This window comes from Panulirus ornatus, chromosome 2, assembly GCF_036320965.1.
Source record: "Panulirus ornatus isolate Po-2019 chromosome 2, ASM3632096v1, whole genome shotgun sequence".
Classification (NCBI taxonomy): domain Eukaryota; kingdom Metazoa; phylum Arthropoda; class Malacostraca; order Decapoda; family Palinuridae; genus Panulirus; species Panulirus ornatus.
In genome coordinates, this window is record NC_092225.1 from 76,233,201 (window position 1) to 76,255,955 (window position 22,755).

The following is a 22,755-nucleotide window of genomic DNA, read 5'->3' on the forward strand; positions in this document are numbered from 1 at the left end:
CTTATACCTCTGTAATTTGAGCACTCACTCTTATCCCCTTTGCCTTTGTACAATGGCACTATGCACGCATTCCGCCAAACCTCAGGCACCTCACCATGAGTCATACATACATTAAATAACCTTACCAACCAGTCAACAATACAGTCACCCCCTTTTTTAATAAATTCCACTGCAATACCATCCAAACCTGCTGCCTTGCCGGCTTTCATCTTCCGCAAAGCTTTCACTACCTCTTCTCTGTTTACCAAATCATTTTCCCTAACCCTCTCACTTTGCACACCACCTCGACCAAAACACCCTATATCTGCCACTCTATCATCAAACACATTCAACAAACCTTCAAAATACTCACTCCATCTCCTTCTCACATCACCACTACTTGTTATCACCTCCCCACTTACGCCCTTCACCGAAGTTCCCATTTGCTCCCTTGTCTTACGCACTTTATTTACCTCCTTCCAGAACATCTTTTTATTCTCCCTAAAATTTAATGATACTCTCTCACCCCAAGGCAAGTGTTTTGGGAGCAGCTGAATGAGTGTGTTAGTGGTTTTGATGCATGAGACTGGGTCATAGTGATGGGTGATTTGAATGCAAAGGTGAGTAATGTGGCAGTTGAGGGAATAATTGGTATACATGGGGTGTTCGGTGTTGTAAATGGAAATGGTGAAGAGCTTGTAGATTTATATGCTGAAAAAGGACTGATGATTGGGAATACCTGGTTCAAAAAGCGAGATATACATAAGTATACTTATGTAAGTAGGAGAGATGGCCAGAGAGCGTTATTGGATTACGTGTTAATTGACAGGCGTGCGAAAGAGAGACTTTTGGATGTTAATGTGCTGAGAGGTGCAACTGGAGGGATGTCTGATCATTATCTTGTGGAGGCTAAGGTGAAGAATTGTATGGGTTTTCAGAAAAGAAGAGTGAATGTTGGGGTGAAGAGGGTGGTGAGAGTAAGTGAGCTTGAGAAGGAGACCTGTGTGAGGAAGTACCAGGAGAGACTGAGTACAGAATGGAAAAAGGTGAGAACAATGGAAGTAAGGGGAGTGGGGGAGGAATGGGATGTATTTAGGGAATCAGTGATGGATTGCGCAAAAGATGCTTGTGGCATGAGAAGAGTGGGAGGTGGGTTGATTAGAAAGGGTAGTGAGTGGTGGGATGAAGAAGTAAGAGTATTAGTGAAAGAGAAGAGAGAGGCATTTGGACGATTTTTGCAGGGGAAAAATGCAACTGAGTGGGAGATGTATAAAAGAAAGAGACAGGAGGTCAAGAGAAAGGTGCAAGAGGATATATATATATATATATATATATATATATATATATATATATATATATATATATATATATTTTTTTTTTTTTTTTTTTGCTTTGTCGCTGTCTCCCGCGTTTGCGAGGTAGCGCAAGGAAACAGACGAAAGAAATGGCCCAACCCACCCCCATACACATGTATATACATACGTCCACACACGCAAATATACATACCTACACAGCTTTCCATGGTTTACCCCAGACGCTTCACATGCCTTGATTCAATCCACTGACAGCACGTCAACCCCGGTATACCACATGGCTCCAATTCACTCTATTCCTTGCCCTCCTTTCACCTTCCTGCATGTTCAGGCCCCGATCACACAAAATCTTTTTCACTCCATCTTTCCACCTCCATATATATATATATATATATTTTTTTTTTTTTTTTTTTTGCTTTGTCGCTGTCTCCCGCATTTCCGAGGTAGCGCAAGGAAACAGACGAAAGAAAATGGCCCATCCCACCCCCATACACATGTATATACACACGTCCACACACGCAAATATACATACCTACACAGCTTTCCATGGTTTACCACAGACGCTTCACATGCCCTGATTCAGTCCACTGACAGCACGTCAACCCCGGTATACCACATCGATCCAATTCACTCTATTCCTTGCCCTCCTTTCACCGTCCTGCATGTTCAGGCCCCGATCACACAAAATCTTTTTCACTCCATCTTTCCACCTCCAATTTGGTCTCCCACTTCTCCTTGTTCCCTCCACCTCCGACACATATATCCTCTTGGTCAATCTTTCCTCACTCATTCTCTCCATGTGCCCAAACCATTTCAAAACACCCTCTTCTGCTCTCTCAACCACGCTCTTTTTATTTCCACACATCTCTCTTACCCTTACGTTACTTTCTCGATCAAACCACCTCACACCATACATTGTCCTCAAACATCTCATTTCCAGCACATCCATCCTCCTGCGCACAACTCTATCCATAGCCCACGCCTTCCAGAACATCTTTTTATTCTCCCTAAAATTTAATGATACTCTCTCACCCCAACTCTCATTTGCCCTCTTTTTCACCTCTTGCACCTTTCTCTTGACCTCCTGTCTCTTTCTTTTATACATCTCCCACTCAATTGCATTTTTTCCCTGCAAAAATCGTCCAAATGCCTCTCTCTTCTCTTTCACTAATAATCTTACTTCTTCATCCCACCACTCTCTACCCTTTCTAATCAACCCACCTCCCACTCTTCTCATGCCATATATATATATTTTTTTTTTTTTTTTTTTTTTTTTGCTTTGTCGCTGTCTCCCGCATTTGCGAGGTAGCGCAAGGAAACAGACAAAAGAAATGGCCCAACCCACCCCCATACACATGTATATACATACATCCACACACGCAAATATACATACCTACACAGCTTTCCATGGTTTACCCCAGACGCTTCACATGCCCTGATTCAATCCACTGACAGCACGTCAACCCCGGTATACCACATCGATCCAATTCACTCTATTCCTTGCCCTCCTTTTTCACCCTCCTGCATGTTCAGGCCCCGATCACACAAAATCTTTTTCACTCCATCTTTCCACCTCCAATTTGGTCTCCCTCTTCTCCTCGTTCCCTCCACCTCCGACACATATATCCTCTTGGTCAATCTTTCCTCACTCATTCTCTCCATGTGCCCAAACCATTTCAAAACACAAAAAAACAAGAGGGGAGGATTTCCAGCCCCCCCCGCTCCCTCCCCTTTTAGTCGCCTTCTACGACACGCAGGGAATACGTGGGAAGTATTCTTTCTCCCCTATCCCCAGCGACAAAGTATAAAAAAAAAAATATATATATATATATATATATATATATATATATATATATATATATATATATATATATATATATATATATATTTATTTTTTTTTTTTGCAGCTGTCTCCCGCGTTTGCGAGGTATCGCAAGGAAACAGACAAAATAAATGGCCCAACCCACCCCCATACACATGTATATACATACACGTCCACACACGCAAATATACATACCTACACAGCTTTCCATGGTTTACCCCAGACGCTTCACATGCCCTGATTCAATCCACTGACAGCACGTCAACCCCGGTATACCACATCGATCCAATTCACTCTATTCCTTGCCCGCCTTTCACCCTCCTGCATGTTCAGGCCCTGATCACACAAAATCTTTTTCACTCAATCTTTCCACCTCCAATTTGGTCTCCCACTTCTCCTCGTTCCCTCCACCTCCGACACATATATCCTCTTGGTCAATCTTTCCTCACTCATTCTCTCCATGTGCGCAAACCATTTCAAAACACCCTCTTCTGCTCTCTCAACCACGCTCTTTTTATTTCCACACATCTCTCTTACCCTTACGTTACTTACTCGATCAAACCACCTCACACCACACATTGTCCTCAAACATCTCATTTCCAGCACATCCATCCTCCTGCGCACAACTCTATCCATAGCCCACGCCTCGCAACCATACAACATTGTTGGAACCACTATTCCTTCAAACATACCCATTTTTGCTTTCCGAGATAATGTTCTCGACTTCCACACATTCTTCAAGGCTCCCAGGATTTTCGCCCCCTCCCCCACCCTATGATCCACTTCCGCTTCCATGGTTCCATCCGCTGCCAGATCCACTCCCAGATATCTAAAACACTTTACTTCCTCCAGTTTTTCTCCATTCAAACTTACCTCCCAATTGACTTGACCCTCAACACTACTGTACCTAATAACCTTGCTCTTATTCACATTTACTCTTAACTTTCTTCTTTCACACACTTTACGAAACTCAGTCACCAGCTTCGGCAGTTTCTCACATGAATCAGCCACCAGCGCTGTATCAACAGCGAACAACAACTGACTCACTTCCCAAGCTCTCTCATCCCCAACAGACTTCATACTTGCCCCTCTTTCCAAAACTCTTGCATTTACCTCCCTAACAACCCCATCCATAAACAAATTAAACAACCATGGAGACATCACACACCCCTGCCGCAAACCTACATTCACTGAGAACCAATCACTTTCCTCTCTTCCTACACGTACACATGCCTTACATCCTCGATAAAAACTTTTCACTGCTTCTAACAACTTGCCTCCCACACCATATATTCTTAATACCTTCCACAGAGCATCTCTATCAACTCTATCATATGCCTTCTCCAGATCCATAAATGCTACATACAAATCCATTTGCTTTTCTAAGTATTTCTCACATACATTCTTCAAAGCAAACACCAAATATCCAAATATCCAGCAAACTTAGAATCATATACTAAAGATTACAAACACATAATAGGTTTAGGGAACAAGATTTTCCATATCCTACAGTCCTAAACCCGTTGCTGTTTTAACTACAATTTTTTTTTTTTTTTTTTTGCTTTGTCGTTGTCTCCCGCGTTTGCGAGGTAACGCAAGGAAACAGACGAAAGAAATGGCCCAACCCACCCCATACACATGTATATACATACGTCCACACACGCAAATATACATATCTACACAGCTTTCCATGGTTTACCCCAGACGCTTCACATGCCTTGATTCAATCCACTGTCAGCACGTCAACCCCGGTATACCACATCGCTCCAATTCACTCTATTCCTTGCCCTCCTTTCACCCTCCTGCATGTTCAGGCCCCGATCACACAAAATCTTTTTCACTCCATCTTTCCACCTCCAATTTGGTCTCCCTCTTCTCCTCGTTCCCTCCACCTCCGACACATATATCCTCTTGGTCAATCTTTCCTCACTCATTCTCTCCATGTGCCCAAACCATTTCAAAACACCCCCTTCTGCTCTCTCAACCATGCTCTTTTTATTTCCACACATCTCTTACCCTTACGTTACTTACTCGATCAAACCACCTCACACCACACATTGTCCTCAAACATCTCATTTCCAGCACATCCATCCTCCTGCGCACAACTCTATCCATAGCCCACGCCTCGCAACCATACAACATTGTTGGAACCACTATTCCTTCAAACATACCCATTTTTGCTTTCCGAGATAATGTTCTCGACTTCCACACATTCTTCAAGGCTCCCAGAATTTTCGCCCCCTCCCCCACCCTATGATCCACTTTCGCTTCCATGGTTCCATCCGCTGCCAGATCCACTCCCAGATATCTAAAACACTTCACTTCCTCCAGTTTTTCTCCATTCACACTCACCTCCCAATTGACTTGACCCTCAACCCTACTGTACCTAATAACCTTGCTCTTATTCACATTTACTCTTAACTTTCTTTCACACACTTTACCATACTAAGTCACCAGCTTCTGCAGTTTCTCACATGAATCAGCCACCAGCGCTGTATCATCAGCGAACAACAGCTGACTCACTTCCCAAGCTCTCTCATCCCCAACAGACTTCATACTTGCCCCTCTTTCCAAAACTCTTGCATTCACCTCCCTAACAACCCCATCCATAAACAAATTAAACAACCATGGAGACATCACACACCCCTGCCGCAAACCTACATTCACTGAGAACCAATCACTTTCCTCTCTTCCTACATGTACACATGCCTTACATCCTCGATAAAAACTTTTCACTGCTTCTAACAACTTGCCTCCCACACCATATATTCTTAATACCTTCCACAGAGCATCTCTATCAACTCTATCATATGCCTTCTCCAGATCCATAGATGCTACATACAAATCCATTTGCTTTTCTAAGTATTTCTCACATACATTCTTCAAAGCAAACACCTGATCCACACATCCTCTACCACTTCTGAAACCACACTGCTCTTCCCCAATCTGATGCTCTGTACATGCCATCACCCTCTCAATCATTACCCTCCCATATAATTTACCAGGAATACTCAACAAACTTATACCTCTGTAATTTGAGCACTCACTCTTATCCCCTTTGCCTTTGTACAATGGCACTATGCACGCATTCCGCCAATCCTCAGGCACCTCACCATGAGTCATACATACATTAAATAACCTTACCAACCAGTCAACAATACAGTCACCCCCTTTTTTAATAAATTCCACTGCAATACCATCCAAACCTGCTGCCTTGCCGGCTTTCATCTTCCGCAAAGCTTTTACTAACTCTTCTCTGTTTACCAAATCATTTTCCCTAACCCCCTCACTTTGCACACCACCTCGACCAAAACACCCTATATCTGCCACTCTATCATCAAACACATTCAACAAACCTTCAAAATACTCACTCCATCTCCTTCTCACATCACCACTACTTGTTATCACCTCCCCATTTGCGCCCTTCACTGAAGTTCCCATTTGCTCCCTTGTCTTACGCACTTTATTTACCTCCTTCCAGAACATCTTTTTATTCTCCCTAAAATTTAATGATACTCTCTCACCCCAACTCTCATTTGCCCTTTTTTTCACCTCTTGCACCTTTCTCTTGACCTCCTGTCTCTTTCTTTTATACATCTCCCACTCAATTGCATTTTTTCCCTGCAAAAATCGTCCAAATGCCTCTCTCTTCTCTTTCACTAATACTCTTACTTCTTCATCCCACCACTCACTACCCTTTCTAATCAACCCACCTCCCACTTTTCTCATGCCACAAGCATCTTTTGCGCAATCCATCACTGATTCCCTAAATACATCCCATTCCTCCCCCACTCCCCTTACTTCCATTGTTCTCACCTTTTTCCATCCTGTACTCAGTCTCTCCTGGTAGTTCCTCACACAAGTCTCCTTCCCAAGCTCACTTACTCTCACCACCCTCTTCACCCCAACATTCACTCTTCTTTTCTGAAAACTCATACAGATCTTCACCTTAGCCTCCACAAGATAATGATCAGACATCCCTCCAGTTGCACCTCTCAGCACATTAACATCCAAAAGTCTCTCTTTCGCGCGCCTGTCAATTAACACGTAATCCAATAACGCTCTCTGGCCATCTCTCCTACTTACATAAGTATACTTATGTATATCTCGCTTTTTGAACCAGGTATTCCCAATCATCAGTCCTTTTTCAGCACATAAATCTACAAGCTCTTCACCATTTCCATTTACAACACTGAACACCCCATGTATACCAATTATTCCCTCAACTGCCACATTACTCACCTTTGCATTCAAATCACCCATCACTTCGGTCTCGTGCATCAAAACCACTAACACACTCATTCAGCTGCTCCCAAAACACTTGCCTCTCATGATCTTTCTTCTCATGCCCAGGTGCATATGCACCAATAATCACCCATCTCTCTCCATCAACTTTCAGTTTTACCCATATTAATCGAGAATTTACTTTCTTACATTCTATCACATACTCCCACAGCTCCTGTTTCAGGAGTACTGCTACTCCTTCCCTTGCTCTTGTCCTCTCACTAACCCCTGACTTTACTCCCAAGACATTCCCAAACCACTCTTCCCCTTTACCCTTGAGCTTCGTTTCACTCAGAGCCAAAACATCCAGGTTCCTTTCCTCAAACATACTACCTATCTCTCCTTTTTTCACATCATGGTTACATCCACACACATTTAGGCACCCCAATCTGAGCCTTCGAGGAGGATGAGCACTCCCCGCGTGACTCCCTCTTCTGTTTCCCATTTTAGAAAGTTAAAAAAATACAAGGAGGGGAGGATTTCTGGCCCCCCGCTCCCGTCCCCTCTAGTCGCTTTCTACGACACGCGAGGAATGCGTGGGAAGTATTCTTTCACCGCTATCCCCAGGGATAATATATATATATATATATACACACACACACATACACATACATACGCACATATATACACACACATACATACATATATATACATATGAAAAATGTAAGAAACAATTTAGAAAACTGAAACTTCTAGCTTGAAATGAAATGAAAAAATGAATGTCACATAATGGTTCAACCTCTGGCTATGGAAAAAGGAAATGTATAATTTATTTACATAAACGTCAATAGTAGTTCTCATCAATTTAACCACTGTATCAATAAGCTTCAATGTCTAAGCTACATTTTTCCAATTTCACTATTTTCTTGTCAAAGCACCATGTATGAAAACTATCACTCCAGTAACACAACTATAAACATTGTGATTTTCTTGGTACCAGTTTTCAGAGGCTGATTAATGGCCTGATAATCCTGGGGCTAATTGATCCAAATTATGTATGTTCATGCTCAGTACATTGCATGTATGATTCTGTACAAAAAACATGGGCTGGTATACTCCACAAAGAAAGTATATTTCGTGTTTAGCAATCATGTGCCAGATGGCAGTACACTGAGATATTGTACAGTCAGCCTGAATATTGCAATGAAATTCTGCGTGTAGTGGTAAAAAAAATAATTGTTGGTATGTTAGCATGTAGAATTAACTTATTTGACAGCCAAAATTGTTGTATTTCTATTTATGAACTAGAAGTGGTGCCATTACTAAATTTGGACCTATATTGCTTAGTGAGCCAGTGTTCTTTGATGGGCCTATGTTGTATGTTGGGCCTATGATCTTTTGTGGGCCCTCATTGTTTATTGAGCCTATGTGCATTGATGAACCCATGTTCTTTGATGAGCCTGGGGTTGCAGCCCCACCAGCTTCCTCTCTAGTACACCACTATCTATTTTGAGTTATATTATCACCTATCTGTGCTGTGTGGCACCTACAACAGAAATATTACCGTTGAACTTATTCTCAATTAATGCCAGTTGTATAGAATTCTCAGGGTCAAATATTAATTATATAACAGCAATGGTAAAAGATTTAGACCATAATAGTAAAAGTAATGGACTGAGGATTTTTTAAAGGAAGCCAGAATACATAATTCTATATAAATAGTTTTAAGTTTTTAAATATTTTTTAAAGTTGGCCAGAATGTATAATTCTTTATATATAGTTCTAATTTTTAGAACTATAGAGTGAATGTTGGGGTGAAGAAGGTGGTGAGAGTAAGTGAGCTTGGGAAGGAGACCTGTGTGGGGAAGTACCAGGAGAGACTGTGTACAGAATGGAAAAAGGTGAGAACAATGGAAGTAAGGGGAGTCGGGGAGGAATGGGATGTATTTAGGGAATCAGTGATGGATTGCGCAAAAGATGCTTGTGGCATGAGAAGAGTGGGAGGTGGGCTGTTTAGAAAGGGTAGTGAGTGGTGGGATGAAGAAGTAAGAGTATTAGTGAAAGAGAAGAGAGAGGCATTTGGACGATTTTTGCAGGGAAAAAATGCAATTGAGTGGGAGAAGTATAAAAGAAAGAGACAGGAGGTCAAGAGAAAGGTGCAAGAGGTGAAAAAAAGGGCAAATGAGAGTTGGGGTGAGAGACTATCAGTAAATTTTAGGGAGAATAAAAAGATGTTCTGGAAGGAGGTAAATAGGGTGCGTAAGACAAGGGAGCAGGTGGGAACTTCAGTGAAGGGCGTAAATGGGGAGGTGATAACAAGTAGCGGTGATGTGAGAAGGAGATGGAATGAGTATTTTGAAGGTTTGTTGAATGTGTCTGATGACAGAGTGGCAGATATAGGGTGTTTTGGTCGAGGTGGTGTGCAAAGTGAGAGGGTTGGGGAAAATGATTTGATAAACAGAGAAGAGGTAGTAAAAGCTTTGCGGAAGATGAAAGCCGGCAAGGCAGCAGGTTTGGATGGTATTGCTGTGGAATTTATTAAGAAAGGGGGTGGCTGTATTGTTGACTGGTTGGTAAGGTTATTTAATGTATGTATGACTCATGGTGAGGTGCCTGAGGATTGGCGGAATGCGTGCATAGTGCCATTGTACAAAGGCAAAGGGGATAAGAGTGAGTGCTCAAATTACAGAGGTATAAGTTTGTTGAGTATTCCTGGTAAATTATATGGGAGGGTATTGATTGAGAGGGTGAAGGCATGTACAGAGCATCAGATTGGGGAAGAGCAGTGCGGTTTCAGAAGTGGTAGAGGATGTGTGGATCAGGTGTTTGCTTTGAAGAATGTATGTGAGAAATACTTAGAAAAGCAAATGGATTTGTATGTAGCATTTATGGATCTGGAGAAGGCATATGATAGAGTTGATAGAGATGCTCTGTGGAAGGTATTAAGAATATATGGTGTGGGAGGCAAGTTGTTAGAAGCAGTGAAAAGTTTTTATCGAGGATGTAAGGCATGTGTACGTGTAGGAAGAGAGGAAAGTGATTGGTTCTCAGTGAATGTAGGTTTGCGGCAGGGGTGTGTGATGTCTCCATGGTTGTTTAATTTGTTTATGGATGGGGTTGTAAAGGAGGTAAATGCAAGAGTCCTGGAAAGAGGGGCAAGTATGAAGTCTGTTGGGGATGAGAGAGCTTGGGAAGTGAGTCAATTGTTGTTCGCTGATGATACAGCGCTGGTGGCTGATTCATGTGAGAAACTGCAGAAGCTGGTGACTGAGTTTGGTAAAGTGTGTGGAAGAAGAAAGTTGAGAGTAAATGTGAATAAGAGCAAGGTTATTAGGTACAGTAGGGGTGAGGGTCAAGTCAATTGGGAGGTGAGTTTGAATGGAGAAAAACTGGAGGAAGTGAAGTGTTTTAGATATCTGGGAGTGGATCTGTCAGCGGATGGAACCATGGAAGCGGAAGTGGATCATAGGGTGGGGGAGGGGGCGAAAATTTTGGGAGCCTTGAAAAATGTGTGGAAGTCGAGAACATTATCTCGGAAAGCAAAAATGGGTATGTTTGAAGGAATAGTGGTTCCAACAATGCTGTATGGTTGCGAGGCGTGGGCTATGGATAGAGTTGTGCGCAGGAGGATGGATGTGCTGGAAATGAGATGTTTGAGGACAATGTGTGGTGTGAGGTGGTTTGATCGAGTAAGTAACGTAAGGGTGAGAGAGATGTGTGGAAATAAAAAGAGCGTGGTCGAGAGAGCAGAAGAGGGTGTTTTGAAATGGTTTGGGCACATGGAGAGAATGAGTGAGGAGAGATTGACCAAGAGGATATATGTGTCGGAGGTGGAGGGAACGAGGAGAAGAGGGAGACCAAATTGGAGGTGGAAAGATGGAGTGAAAAAGATTTTGTGTGATCGGGGCCTGAACATGCAGGAGGGTGAAAGGAGGGCAAGAAATAGAGTGAATTGGAGTCATGTGGTATACAGGGGTTGACGTGCTGTCAGTGGATTGAAGCAAGGCATGTGAAGCGTCTGGGGTAAACCATGGAAAGCTGTGTAGGTATGTATATTTGCGTGTCTGGACGTGTGTATGTACATGTGTATGGGGGGGGGGGTTGGGCCATTTCTTTCGTCTGTTTCCTTGCGCTACCTCGCAAACGCGGGAGACAGCGACAAAGTATAAAAAAAAAAAAAAAAAAAAAAAAAAAAAAAATTTTTAGATATCTTTTTCATGCTGAAAAGCACTGAATAACAATTAGCTTCTTGTGCTTTACAAATTCCACAAAATTGATAGTCACAAGTAAGATATACAAAGACTGCATGGATCTGTTGATCATTGGTGGTACTGTATGCCCAATGATATTTCTGTTCTTATGTAACCCTATGATCCCTTTTATGGGGCTCCTTCAGCTTCGAGTCTATGCTCCCACAAAAGAGCATAGGTCAAGAAGGTCTTTAATGATTCTGTACTCTTCCCCATCTGCTGATGATAATGCAGTCTCATCTAAGTTGATATCTTGCTTATGGTGTTACCACTTGATGGTGGAGTTTGTTAACATCTGCTTAGTCATATAGAAAGTAGACAGTGAAAGAGTTGAACAGATTGAGTGAGTGAACTATTGAAAGCTATAAGTATGCCAAATAATTCCAAGGAATTGATTGATGTTTGTATATGTAGCTTTTTTTTTTCTTCTGCTGGAAAGCTAAAAGGCTTGAGTGGAGACATTAGTTTCATATGAAAAGTCAGTATGGTACAGTACAGAATGAAGATTAAAAAGTTCTATAGTATTATGGGAGACAAAATTTTTTTTTATCTCACAGATTATAAGATGAGGATATATATGATTAATCAAAGGGCTTGTGTACACTTAATTCACCCCATGTAAATATGAATGGTGTGAAGATAATACTGTATGTAGAAAAATTCAATGAATATTAGGACATTATATGAAGTGTAATTTCTAGTTTAGTGTAGTTTCTGGTATATAGTACAACAGCTTAACCTCTCACTGGACCTTTAAGCTTCCATATTTTTTATTTAAACTTGCCAGTTATATTCATTGATGCAGAAAGATACATCTTGTAGTAGCCAGGCAAAAACATGTATAGTTGTAGGGGTAGCATAAGGGTATAGCCTAGAATTATCTAAAAATCTTTACAAACAAGTCAATAAGAGCAGGTTATGATACAGTTAATCTTTTTCGACTTTTCTTGTGAAGACCTTTAATATTACCATATCTGTAAGTACTCTTGATTTTGGCTTTCAGTCTTAAACCATTTATCACTTGGTGTGTTAAGAAATTAAAAAGTGCATGATCTGTTACAGACAATTGTGGATGACCTTGGGATGGCCCTGATCTTTGGTTTGGTGGTGATTCTTACCACCAGCTTAGTTGCACACTCGCAAGACAAAAGTGGTCCCCTGCCTCCTCATCTCCCTACAACTCTCATATCTCAAACCCCACTTGAAAATGATACCACTACTAATTCTACAGAAACAACAGATACATATTCATCACCGGAAGTCATTTCCTTATTACAGACAACGGCAGATTCAGCATCAAAGTCCCATCCTTCACCTAGTTCAGCAACAGATTCAACATCCCTCATCACATCAACACCAGCAGTGTCATTCACACCAGTACCAACAGACTCCACAGTTACTACAACCACATCACCTCTACCTACTTCACCACCACCACCACCACCAACAACAACAGCAACAGCTGGTTCACCTTCAGCAGAGACATCAAAGCAAACAACATCATTAACAGCAGCTACCACTTTTTCATCAGAACTATTTACAGAATCATTAACAACCACATCCCCAACTTTCCCGCCAAATATGAGCAGCCCTACGGTGGAACCTGCAACGCCTACCTCCACTTCCCAACCCAGCTCTACTTCAGTGCCTCCCAAGCAACACCATCCTGGAGTTTCTGTTGCTCTTTCGTTGTTCATCCTTCTGGCTGTGATATTGATTATTGGTGCAGTAAGTGGAAAATGTTCACACTTTTCACATGATTTAAAGACAATAGTATGTTAGTGCTTGTGATAAAAATGCAGTGAAATACTGTTCAAGTAAATGAGCAAATAATATATGCGAATAATATGAGCGAACTGATTCAGGAGGGACTGTTTTGAAATAAGAATATATTTATCTGTCTATACTCCATAGACCATGCACTATTCATAAGGGATGCTTCTAGAATATATGCCCTAAACAATCCAATGTCTTTGTATTTCCATGAATGCTTTATCCATGACAGCACAACCCTCTGCCACATGTATTTCATCATTCTATCCTTCCACATTACCATCATCCCAAATGTGTATCTAGTGTAATTCATTCTTATTTTTGTAGCTTATTTTAGTCACTTGCAGAAACAGTTTTCCTAATTTGTATGTCATATAGAGGGTTGCTTAAAACATATTTCATTACCATATAATACTGTAGATTGCAACACCTTCAGTCAAGATTCCCACATATCATTAGTCACCTTGTCTCTCTCACAATTAAATATATGGTAAGTGCTACATGCTAGCCTTTCCTAATGGGAAATTCTCATCATAGTAAGGGAGGCAGATAGGTGCATCTGTGATACTGTATAAAGATCTAGCAGAGAAAGTGATAGAAAGTGGAACAAATGTAAAAGATTTTGGTGTCATCAGAAATGAGAAACTAGATTTCAGAGAGCTTTTTGAGGTAAAGAAAATTTTAAAGACTTGGGAGTTACTTTAAATGTGGAACTTGGACAGTACTCTATGAAAATGGACAAAAGAGAATCTTATGGAATTTAATGCTTAGAAATCTGAAAAATAAGTCATTGGTCATTTGACAAAATTCAGTTCCTGCGTACAATGGCCCTACAGGAAAATTGTGAGAGGGTGAAGCAAACATCAAGGATTTGGAAATTATTGTACATGAAAAACTTGAATGTAAGGAACATGTTGATCAGATATTGCCTTCAAGCTGGATAGTGAATATTATGATACAGAGAACTTTTGCAACAAATAACAGAAAATAAGTGATGATGTTTCATGTCTATATAAGAAGTAAAATGAAATATTTGTTTTGAGGTTTGAAAAGCCATTTCTCTATGAGGATGTGTCTGCGAGCAAAATGAGATGCTACCTTGGTGCAGCAATAGGGTCTGGTCACTAGATCCCCTAGTAATTGATGTAAAACCCAGTTTCAGTGCCATTTATGGACAGAAGTATGATTCAACCATGGCGATTTGCTCAGTTTGGGCTGACTCAGCCAATGAGTGCCCACCATTACCCAGTACCATCAACTGGCCTCACTATCTACAGGTCATGGCACAACTCACAATGGCATAGAAAGGCTTTAAGAAAAGGTTTTTTAAAAAAAGATGGGTAGGCTGGGCAGGGGGTTGAAAACAGGAAAAATTGCTTGCAGACATTGCCTCAGAGAAAAGGTTTTCATGCCTCAGAGAAAAGGTTTTCAAACTTTGAAACCTATATTTCCCCCTGTGGTGTGTCCATGAGCAAAATGAAAGAACATCCACTTGAAGAAGGAAGATTAGATAGAAGCTTTTCAAGAAGCTATCTCTTTTTAATGCCTACACTGTTGAGTTGATGGAGAACAGGAAACCAATTTTCTGTTGGGAGAAATTATTGGAGCTACAAAGGGAATATTCACAATATCTATCTAAGATATCATATGTGAAGGTGGAAGATGAATGCTAAAGACCCTTTCTCATAGTTTCCTCCAAGGAAAGATTACTGTAAGAAGCCTAAGTAAAGGCCAATTTCCTTACATCATCTGCTTTTAGGGTAAACCCAGGTTCAGCCAATAAGACAAGTGACAAGGTATGCTTGAGACAAATTTACACTCAGTTCCTCCTGGTAATATTGGAGTACAGGCACCTCATTGTATTGTGGTTGGGCTCCTTTTTTTTTTTCTTCATAATATTGAAATGTTCAAAGAAGATATGTTTCTTGTTGAGAGGGTATGCAAGGGACCAGGATGCACACACGTGATTTCCTCTAATCTAGTGAAATTCAAAAGATCACAGAGGAATTTTACTAGGAATGAGGCATGATGTACTCAAAGAAATAACCCAAGACAGCATGATGAAGGGAATATACCTAAATTTAATGTTCTCACTTTGCCAGACAACCAGGGTTTGGTTTCATCGTAACCCATAACAGCTCATCATGAAAGAAAAGAAAATTATTTTCAGGACAAGGCTGAATAGAAGGGAGTTTTCATAAGACAGCATTGCAGAATAAAAGTCAGGAAAACCTGTACAGTGTAACAGAACTAAGATTAGAAAGCTACCACTTAGTCTACATGGGGAAAGATAATCTGCCTCCTCAAAAGGAAGGGCCAGAGAATTTATTTTGCAAGGGTCTGAATATTTCATCTCAAAACTTTCAGAAAAGTTTCTTGAAATGCACTTATGAGGTGCCAAAATTAGCCATGCCATATATAAGCCATATAACATACTATAAGAATACAACAACATACATCAGGCTTCTGTAATTCAGAGACTTTAACATCTTTCATGATGGTTTGAAAAGTTTTACAGATGGATTAGAACTATCCCCGAGTAGGAGATTGAATGCAATGCAAGGGGATCAGCTATTAAGCAGTCTCCAAATTCATGCTTATACTTATAACTAGAGTTTGAAAAGTCATGTGAGTGACTACCAGAATCCATGGCTTGATGGTGATTTTTTTCAATAAGGCTAAGGTGAATAAAGAATTCAAAGGTTAAGCTGAAGTGAACAGAAAGGTTGAGGGAGTCTCTGCCATTAGGGTTTTTGTGACCTGCAATATTTTTAGAAGGGCTGGACCCAGAAGAAGAGCAGGAGAAATTATAAATCAGATTTCAGTCACAAATCCAGTGACAGGATATCCATAACTTTATTGAGAGTAATGCATCAGCTTCAAGGCAAAAAAAGAACCAAATGAGATGATACACCTGAAGAAGAGATTCTCTTGAAGTCTCTATTGTTAAGTACATCTAACTTACGAGTTAGTTCTCAAGAAGGCTTATACCCCAAACATGCATGCTCCTCATAGATAAGAGGCAGGAAGAAACAGGGTCATAGAGAAAAGGTTGAACATAGAACTATTTTGGTAACTTCTAAAAGGAACAGATTTGCAAAAGCCTGTTCATCAAACATTGGAAGTTATGGTAATGTCCTTCAGGAATAACCGTCGATAACTGGATGACATGGCTGTCTGGGAAGGAAGAGCTTTGAACTTTCCTTGAATATGATGTCACAACACCATGGTCTGGTTATGTAAGGCATTCACAGCCCCTTTGTGATTCAAAGCTTAATCATGGGGGAAAAGGAGAGCCTTAAGTATTCCACTTTGTTCCCAACCATGTTATGTGGAAACTAATTGTGCTTTGTCCTAGTTATGATGAAACCTGCCTTATGAATTGTGTCCAAGACTTGTAATCCATTATTGGTGCATTCCTCTTTTGAAGTTTGACATTACCAAAAAAACAATTGGAAATGATTGATGTAATCCCAAATTGAAAATTTACAGATATGATCCCAGACTGGAGTAAGGAAGTGCTGTTTTTGTGTGAAAAGAATGGATGGGGTCATGGGCTACACTTCACACCAAATGAATTCCAGGATGTGATTGAAAATATGGATATTGTTAGGTTGAGGGATGAAGAGCATACATGGGAAAATTTGATAGCAGACCAGGATCATTTTTGAATTTCTTAGTTCTTTTGAGGCCTCTTATATTAATCAATGGGACTCATTTGAAACTCAAAGTAGCTACCAAGGGATGCTTGAAATAATCATAGATGAACCACATGTAGTCTGCATTGTTGATTTTATGTTGCAGTACAACATTACGGAGGAACATTATGATAGCTAAATGAACGAGGATAGATGCTTGAATTTTTTGGAGAAACATTATGAGGGCAGTTGCTTGGTATACGTGGACAAAATATTGATGTAGATTATCTTAACCATGCTTAATAGCTTGGAGGAGGTTATGTTGACACTTTGTAACCCAGTTTAGTCCATCTGAACAGCTGATAGTTCTCCTCTCTTGGACATTGACCTTGGCCTTGATGCTTTAGTACTCACAGAGTATTTGTTGAAAGAAGGTCCTACAAGTGATTGCCTGCCAGCTGCTGGTATCTGGATTCTGGCTGCTGTTTCAATAATTATTGAAGCTGTTCCATTTGCCATTGGCATAAGGACTGTAAAATTGAAAGGTAGAAAGGCAGTTGGGATCTTTGGCATTAGAAGAGAGCCACTGAAAGGTAGCTTTGATGATATTATCTTGAAGTTGAACAGGGTTACATAAACTCTGTGGCACAAGAGTCCAGTTTCCCTTAACTGAAAAGTCTGCATTGTTGATTTTATGTTGCAGTACAACATTACGGAGGAACATTATGATAGCTAAATGAACGAGGAGAGATGCTTGAATTTTTTGGAGAAACATTATGAGGGCAGTTGCTTTGTATACGTGGACAAAATATTGATGTAGATTATCTTAACCATGCTTAATAGCTTGGAGGAGGTTATGTTGACACTTTGTAACCCAGTTTAGTCCATCTGAACAGCTGATAGTTATCCTGTCTTGGACATTGACCTTGGCCTTGATGCTTTAGTACTCACAGAGTATTTGTTGAAAGAAGGTCCTACAAGTGATTGCCTGCCAGCTGCTGGTATCTGGATTCTGGCTGCTGTTTCAATAATTATTGAAGCTGTTCCATTTGCCATTGGCATAAGGACTGGAAAATTGAAAGGTAGAAAGGCAGTTGGGATCTTTGGCATTAGAAGAGAGCCACTGAAAGGTAGCTTTGATGATATTATATTGAAGTTGAACAGGGTTGCATAAACTTTGTGGCACAAGAGTCCAGTTTCCCTTAACTGAAAAGAAAGTTTTTCTATTCTATTTGGAAAAAGAAATGGGATTGACAGAATAACAGTATCTGTTGGGGTATGAAGATACAGGTACTTGCTCACATGTTGTTGGGACATGTGAGACTGCTTTTGATGAAGTATCTTGATCTGTATGAATTCATTCCTTGTGTTTCATGCCAGTGTTGAGCACAAGTATGAGTTCTAACAAAAACTGTGTATTATGTATCATCCTCTAAAGACATTTAATTGAATGAATAATTTTGCAATCTAGAAATTCCTGCTGTATGGGATCCTTGCAATAATTATAAGTATTATATCTTACTTCAGTCCAGTTAATAAGAGTGCTGTGATTGTGACTGAAATACATCTGTTTCTCAATCACTTTTTGTTTTGGTATGTATACATGCATGTGAAAGTTGGCCATTTAGGCACATAATGGAGAATCAGTTAAATGCTTCATTGTTATCAAATAAGACTTTGCTTAATGTTCTCCTATTTAAGATTAGTCAGTAAAGATGCTGCATTTTGATCCTAAGATCATGAATTAAGAGCACAAGTTGTCAGCAGGTCACTCATTCCTACTTATCCTCTTGTAACAAGAAGGATGTATACCTAGAAACTCATCTGGATAGAACGATGTGATCAGATTTAGAGGATAAGTCCTGTAATGTGATGACTTGCTGAAATTCCTGCAGATGGAAGATGGAGTAACTACAAACAAAAGTACAGAAATGAAGTTTTGATAAAGTTAAATAATTGAATTTTGAGGTAATAAGCTAATACAAAAAAGATGTAGGATTATGTTGCTTGAATTAGCATGGACTGACTAAAAACTAAACCCATGAATTTGATAGGAGGATGAGCTGAGGGAACATGCTGGTAGATGTGCAAGTATTTTTGTAAAATTTTTAATCCTACACTTAATTTTACATTGAGATGCTTTATTAAATATAGGAATTTCTCAGTATACATAGAGATATAGAGAACTTTAGATGCAATCCTAAATGATGTACAATTTGAAAAATGCTCAGGGCGTGTGGTGGATCCGTCGACGACGGCAGTTGGAACGATTGCGCCACCAGCTTATGCCCATGTACAACTTTGATCCCACTGATGATGGGGATGACTGGGAAAACCAACTGCTTGAAGAAGAACGTTCACTCAGGCCTGAGGCAGAGAAGGTACATTTTGTTGAATGATTCTTCATCAATGTTTAAGACTAGATAAGAATTGTAGGTATTAGGTTAGTTGGCTGTAATTTCCTATGGAAGTATTACCATGAGGGAAATGCTCTTTTTCCAACTAATTGTTTTCATCTCATTCCTTTTTAACACAAAAGTCCATTGAAGGGGTGATTCGCATTCTCATGTACCCATCTATTCTTCAAGGAATACCATTGTTCATTTATCTGTCTTTATATCTTTTCTTACTTTCCTGTTTCTGTTCTCCTTCCTGTTTTCACTTGGATAGGTGACCATTAGCCTTTTCATGTATTATTTTTTTTTTAATCAATACAAGTATCATGTGCATTATTTAATTGTTAGCCAGAACAGCTGCAGAATTCCTTAGCATTTCTTATAAGTGTTGCTGTAACGTTTTCTGTACTTTAGTTTTAGTGGAAGTTGATTGCCATATTGTTTGAGAAAGACTGTATGACTAACTTAATGTAAGTATGGTTTTGATATCCTTGAATTCTGGGTAAACAGTTATGATCTTTAGGAAGAAAAAATAAGGACTGTGAAATTAGATTGTGGTATTAAGGAAAGAGCATTTGATAAAGATGAAGGATGGGGTTTTGAGTTGTTATGGATTTGTGATCAAGAAGATTTAGGAAGAATAACAGAGAGTATTAGCAGAGCTGTAACTAGGTATTTTCTCTTCTCTGCAGTTTGTCCCACGAGCATGAGATATTCCTTCAATGTTTTGGTGAGGGGGCATCAGCCTTTGCTCGCCCTTGGTGAATGATCTGTAAGGTATTGACAGCAATTGCACATTTCAGGCTTGCCTTCAGTCAGTCAGCAACCTTCATAGACCTGCCTCTTACCATCAACTTGTAGCTCACATTTTCCTTGGGTTGTACTCATGCAGACATACAATGTGGTTGCTGGTGACAGCTAGCATTTAAGAGTGTACACCCTTTTTTATGTGTTAATTGTTTGCCTATTTATTTTCTTTGTAGTAGATATAGTTTAGTGGTTCCCAACGTATGGTCTGTAGACTGCAAAGAGTTGCACTGAACCTTAACAGGGGGCACATAAGATACATTTTAAGGAGCAAAACATAAACTGTCACTAATGTTTGAAAAATATTCGGTTTGAGCATGAATGATTTTTGTAACACTTACAGATTCCATTGCCTACAGATCTGCTGGAGCCAGTTTCTTAGAGTAGCCATTTCAGGCAGTGGTGTTAACTTCAGAGTGGTTAATAGTTACCACATGAGTAGAACTGACATCAGACCCATTCTTGATCTAATTTTCAGAACAGAAAGAGAATAACTTATACAGGAAACACTCTTTTGTTTTGTGTGTTTATGTTTGGTTGTTGCTAGTCATTAGAATTTAAATATTATTAAGTAGGAAATATTTGCAGAGAAAAATATACACTACTTATGAAACAAAGTTTTGTGATATGACTACATCTAATATTTCCCTCTCTGTGGCCAATTCGTTGAGTTTTCCCTTCCTCTCTTTCTGGCATGTTGCTGACTTTGCATGTTTTGACCGTATATTTTTGTATTATGAAATGCTTAAAATGACTGGCAAAATGCTTGAAATCTTTTAACAGATTTCAAATTTTTATGAAAGTTGATACTGACGGGCTATTTTATCATGCACATTCTGTTGTGGATGAGAGAGCTTGGGAAGTAAGTCAGTTGTTGTTCACTGATGATACAGCACTGGTGGCTGATTCATGTGAGAAACTGCAGAAGCTGGTGACTGAGTTTGGTAAAGTGTGTGAAAGAAGAAAGTTGAGAATAAATGTGAATAAGAGCAAGGTTATTAGGTACAGTAGGGTTGAGGGTCAAGTCAGTTGGGAGGTAAGTTTGAATGGAGAAAAACTGGAGGAAGTGAAGTGTTTTAGATATCTGGGAGTGGATTTGGCAGCGGATGGAACCACTGAAGAGGAAGTGAACCATAGGGTGGGGGAGAGGGCGAAATTTCTGGGAGCCTTGAAGAATGTGTGGAAGTCGAGAACATTATCTCAGAAAGCAAAAATGGGTATGTTTGAAGGAATAGTGGTTCCAACAGTGTTGTATGGTTGTGAGGCGTGGGCTATGGATAGAGTTGTGTGCAGGATGGTAGATGTGCTGGAAATGAGATGTTTGAGTACAATATGTGGTGTGAGGTGGTTTGATTGAATAAGTAATAATAGGGTAAGAGAGATGTGTGGTAATAAAAAGTGTGGTTGAGAGAGAAGAGGGTGTTTTGAAGTGGTTTGTGTCACATGGAGAGAATGAGTGAGAAAAGATTGACAAAGAGGATATATGTGTTAGAAGTGGAGGGAACGAGGAGAAGTGGGAGACCAAATTTGAGGTGGAAAGATGGAGTGAAAAAGATTTTGAGTGATTGGGGCCTGAACATGCAGGAGGGTGAAAGGAGGGCAAGGAATAGAGTGAATTGGAACGATGTGGTATACCAGGGTTGACGTGCTGTCAGTGGATTGAACCAGGGCATGTGAAGCGTATGGGGTAAACCATGGAAAGTTCTGTGGGGCCTGGACGTGGAAAGGGAGCTGTGGTTTCGGTGCATTATTACATGACAGCTAGAGACTGAGTGTGAACGAATGTGGCCTTTGTTGTCTTTTCCTAGCGCTACCTCACACACATGAGGGAGGGAGGGGGTTGTTATTTCATGTGTGGCAAGGTGGCAATGGGAGTGAATAAAGACAGACAGTATGAATTATGTACATGTGTATATATGTATATGTCTGTGTGTGTATATATATATATATATATATATATATATATGTATACGTTGAGATGTATAGGTATGTATATTTGCGTGTGTGGACGTGTATGTATATACATGTGTATGGGGGTGGGTTGGGCCATTCTTTCGTCTGTTTCCTTGTGCTACCTCGCTAACGTGGGAGACAACGACAAAGCAAAATAAATAAATATATAAACATCACTCACAGTATTCAAGTAGATGGCAACTATATGTGAGCGCCTCATGATAAGTGGTTCAGTTCAAGACTTACAGATCCCAGCCTGTCTGCATGCCAATTATCTTTTAGATAGCATTGAGGGCATCTGAGTTACCCTTCTTCCCTCCCTCATGCAACAGACAATGACAAAGCAAAATAAATGAATATATAAACATCACTCACAGTATTCAAGTAGATGGCAACTTTATGTGAGCACCTCATGATAAGTGGTTCAGTTCAAGACTTACAGATCCCAGCCTGTCTGCATGCCAATTATCTTTTAGCTAGCATTGAGGGCATCTGAGTTACCCTTCTTCCCTCCCTCATGCACTGTTCAATTTACACCCTCCACTTGCCAAGCCCTTGTAAGTTAGTTAAAGTTAGTAGCAGCAAGTGATGGTATTGTAT

At 40.1% G+C, this 22,755-nt stretch overlaps 1 protein-coding gene across 1 annotated transcript in view; it reads left to right on the plus strand.

The window, feature by feature from the left end:
* Nucleotides 1–22,755, plus strand: part of LOC139757286 (uncharacterized) — a 53,689-nt gene that overhangs the window by 10,725 nt on the left and 20,209 nt on the right. The window contains exons 4-5 of the mRNA XM_071677656.1: nt 12,651–13,316; nt 19,231–19,380. Of these exons, the coding sequence (XP_071533757.1) occupies nt 12,672–13,316; nt 19,231–19,380 (795 nt within the window). The 5' untranslated portion in view covers nt 12,651–12,671. The remainder of the gene's footprint in view (nt 1–12,650; nt 13,317–19,230; nt 19,381–22,755) is intronic.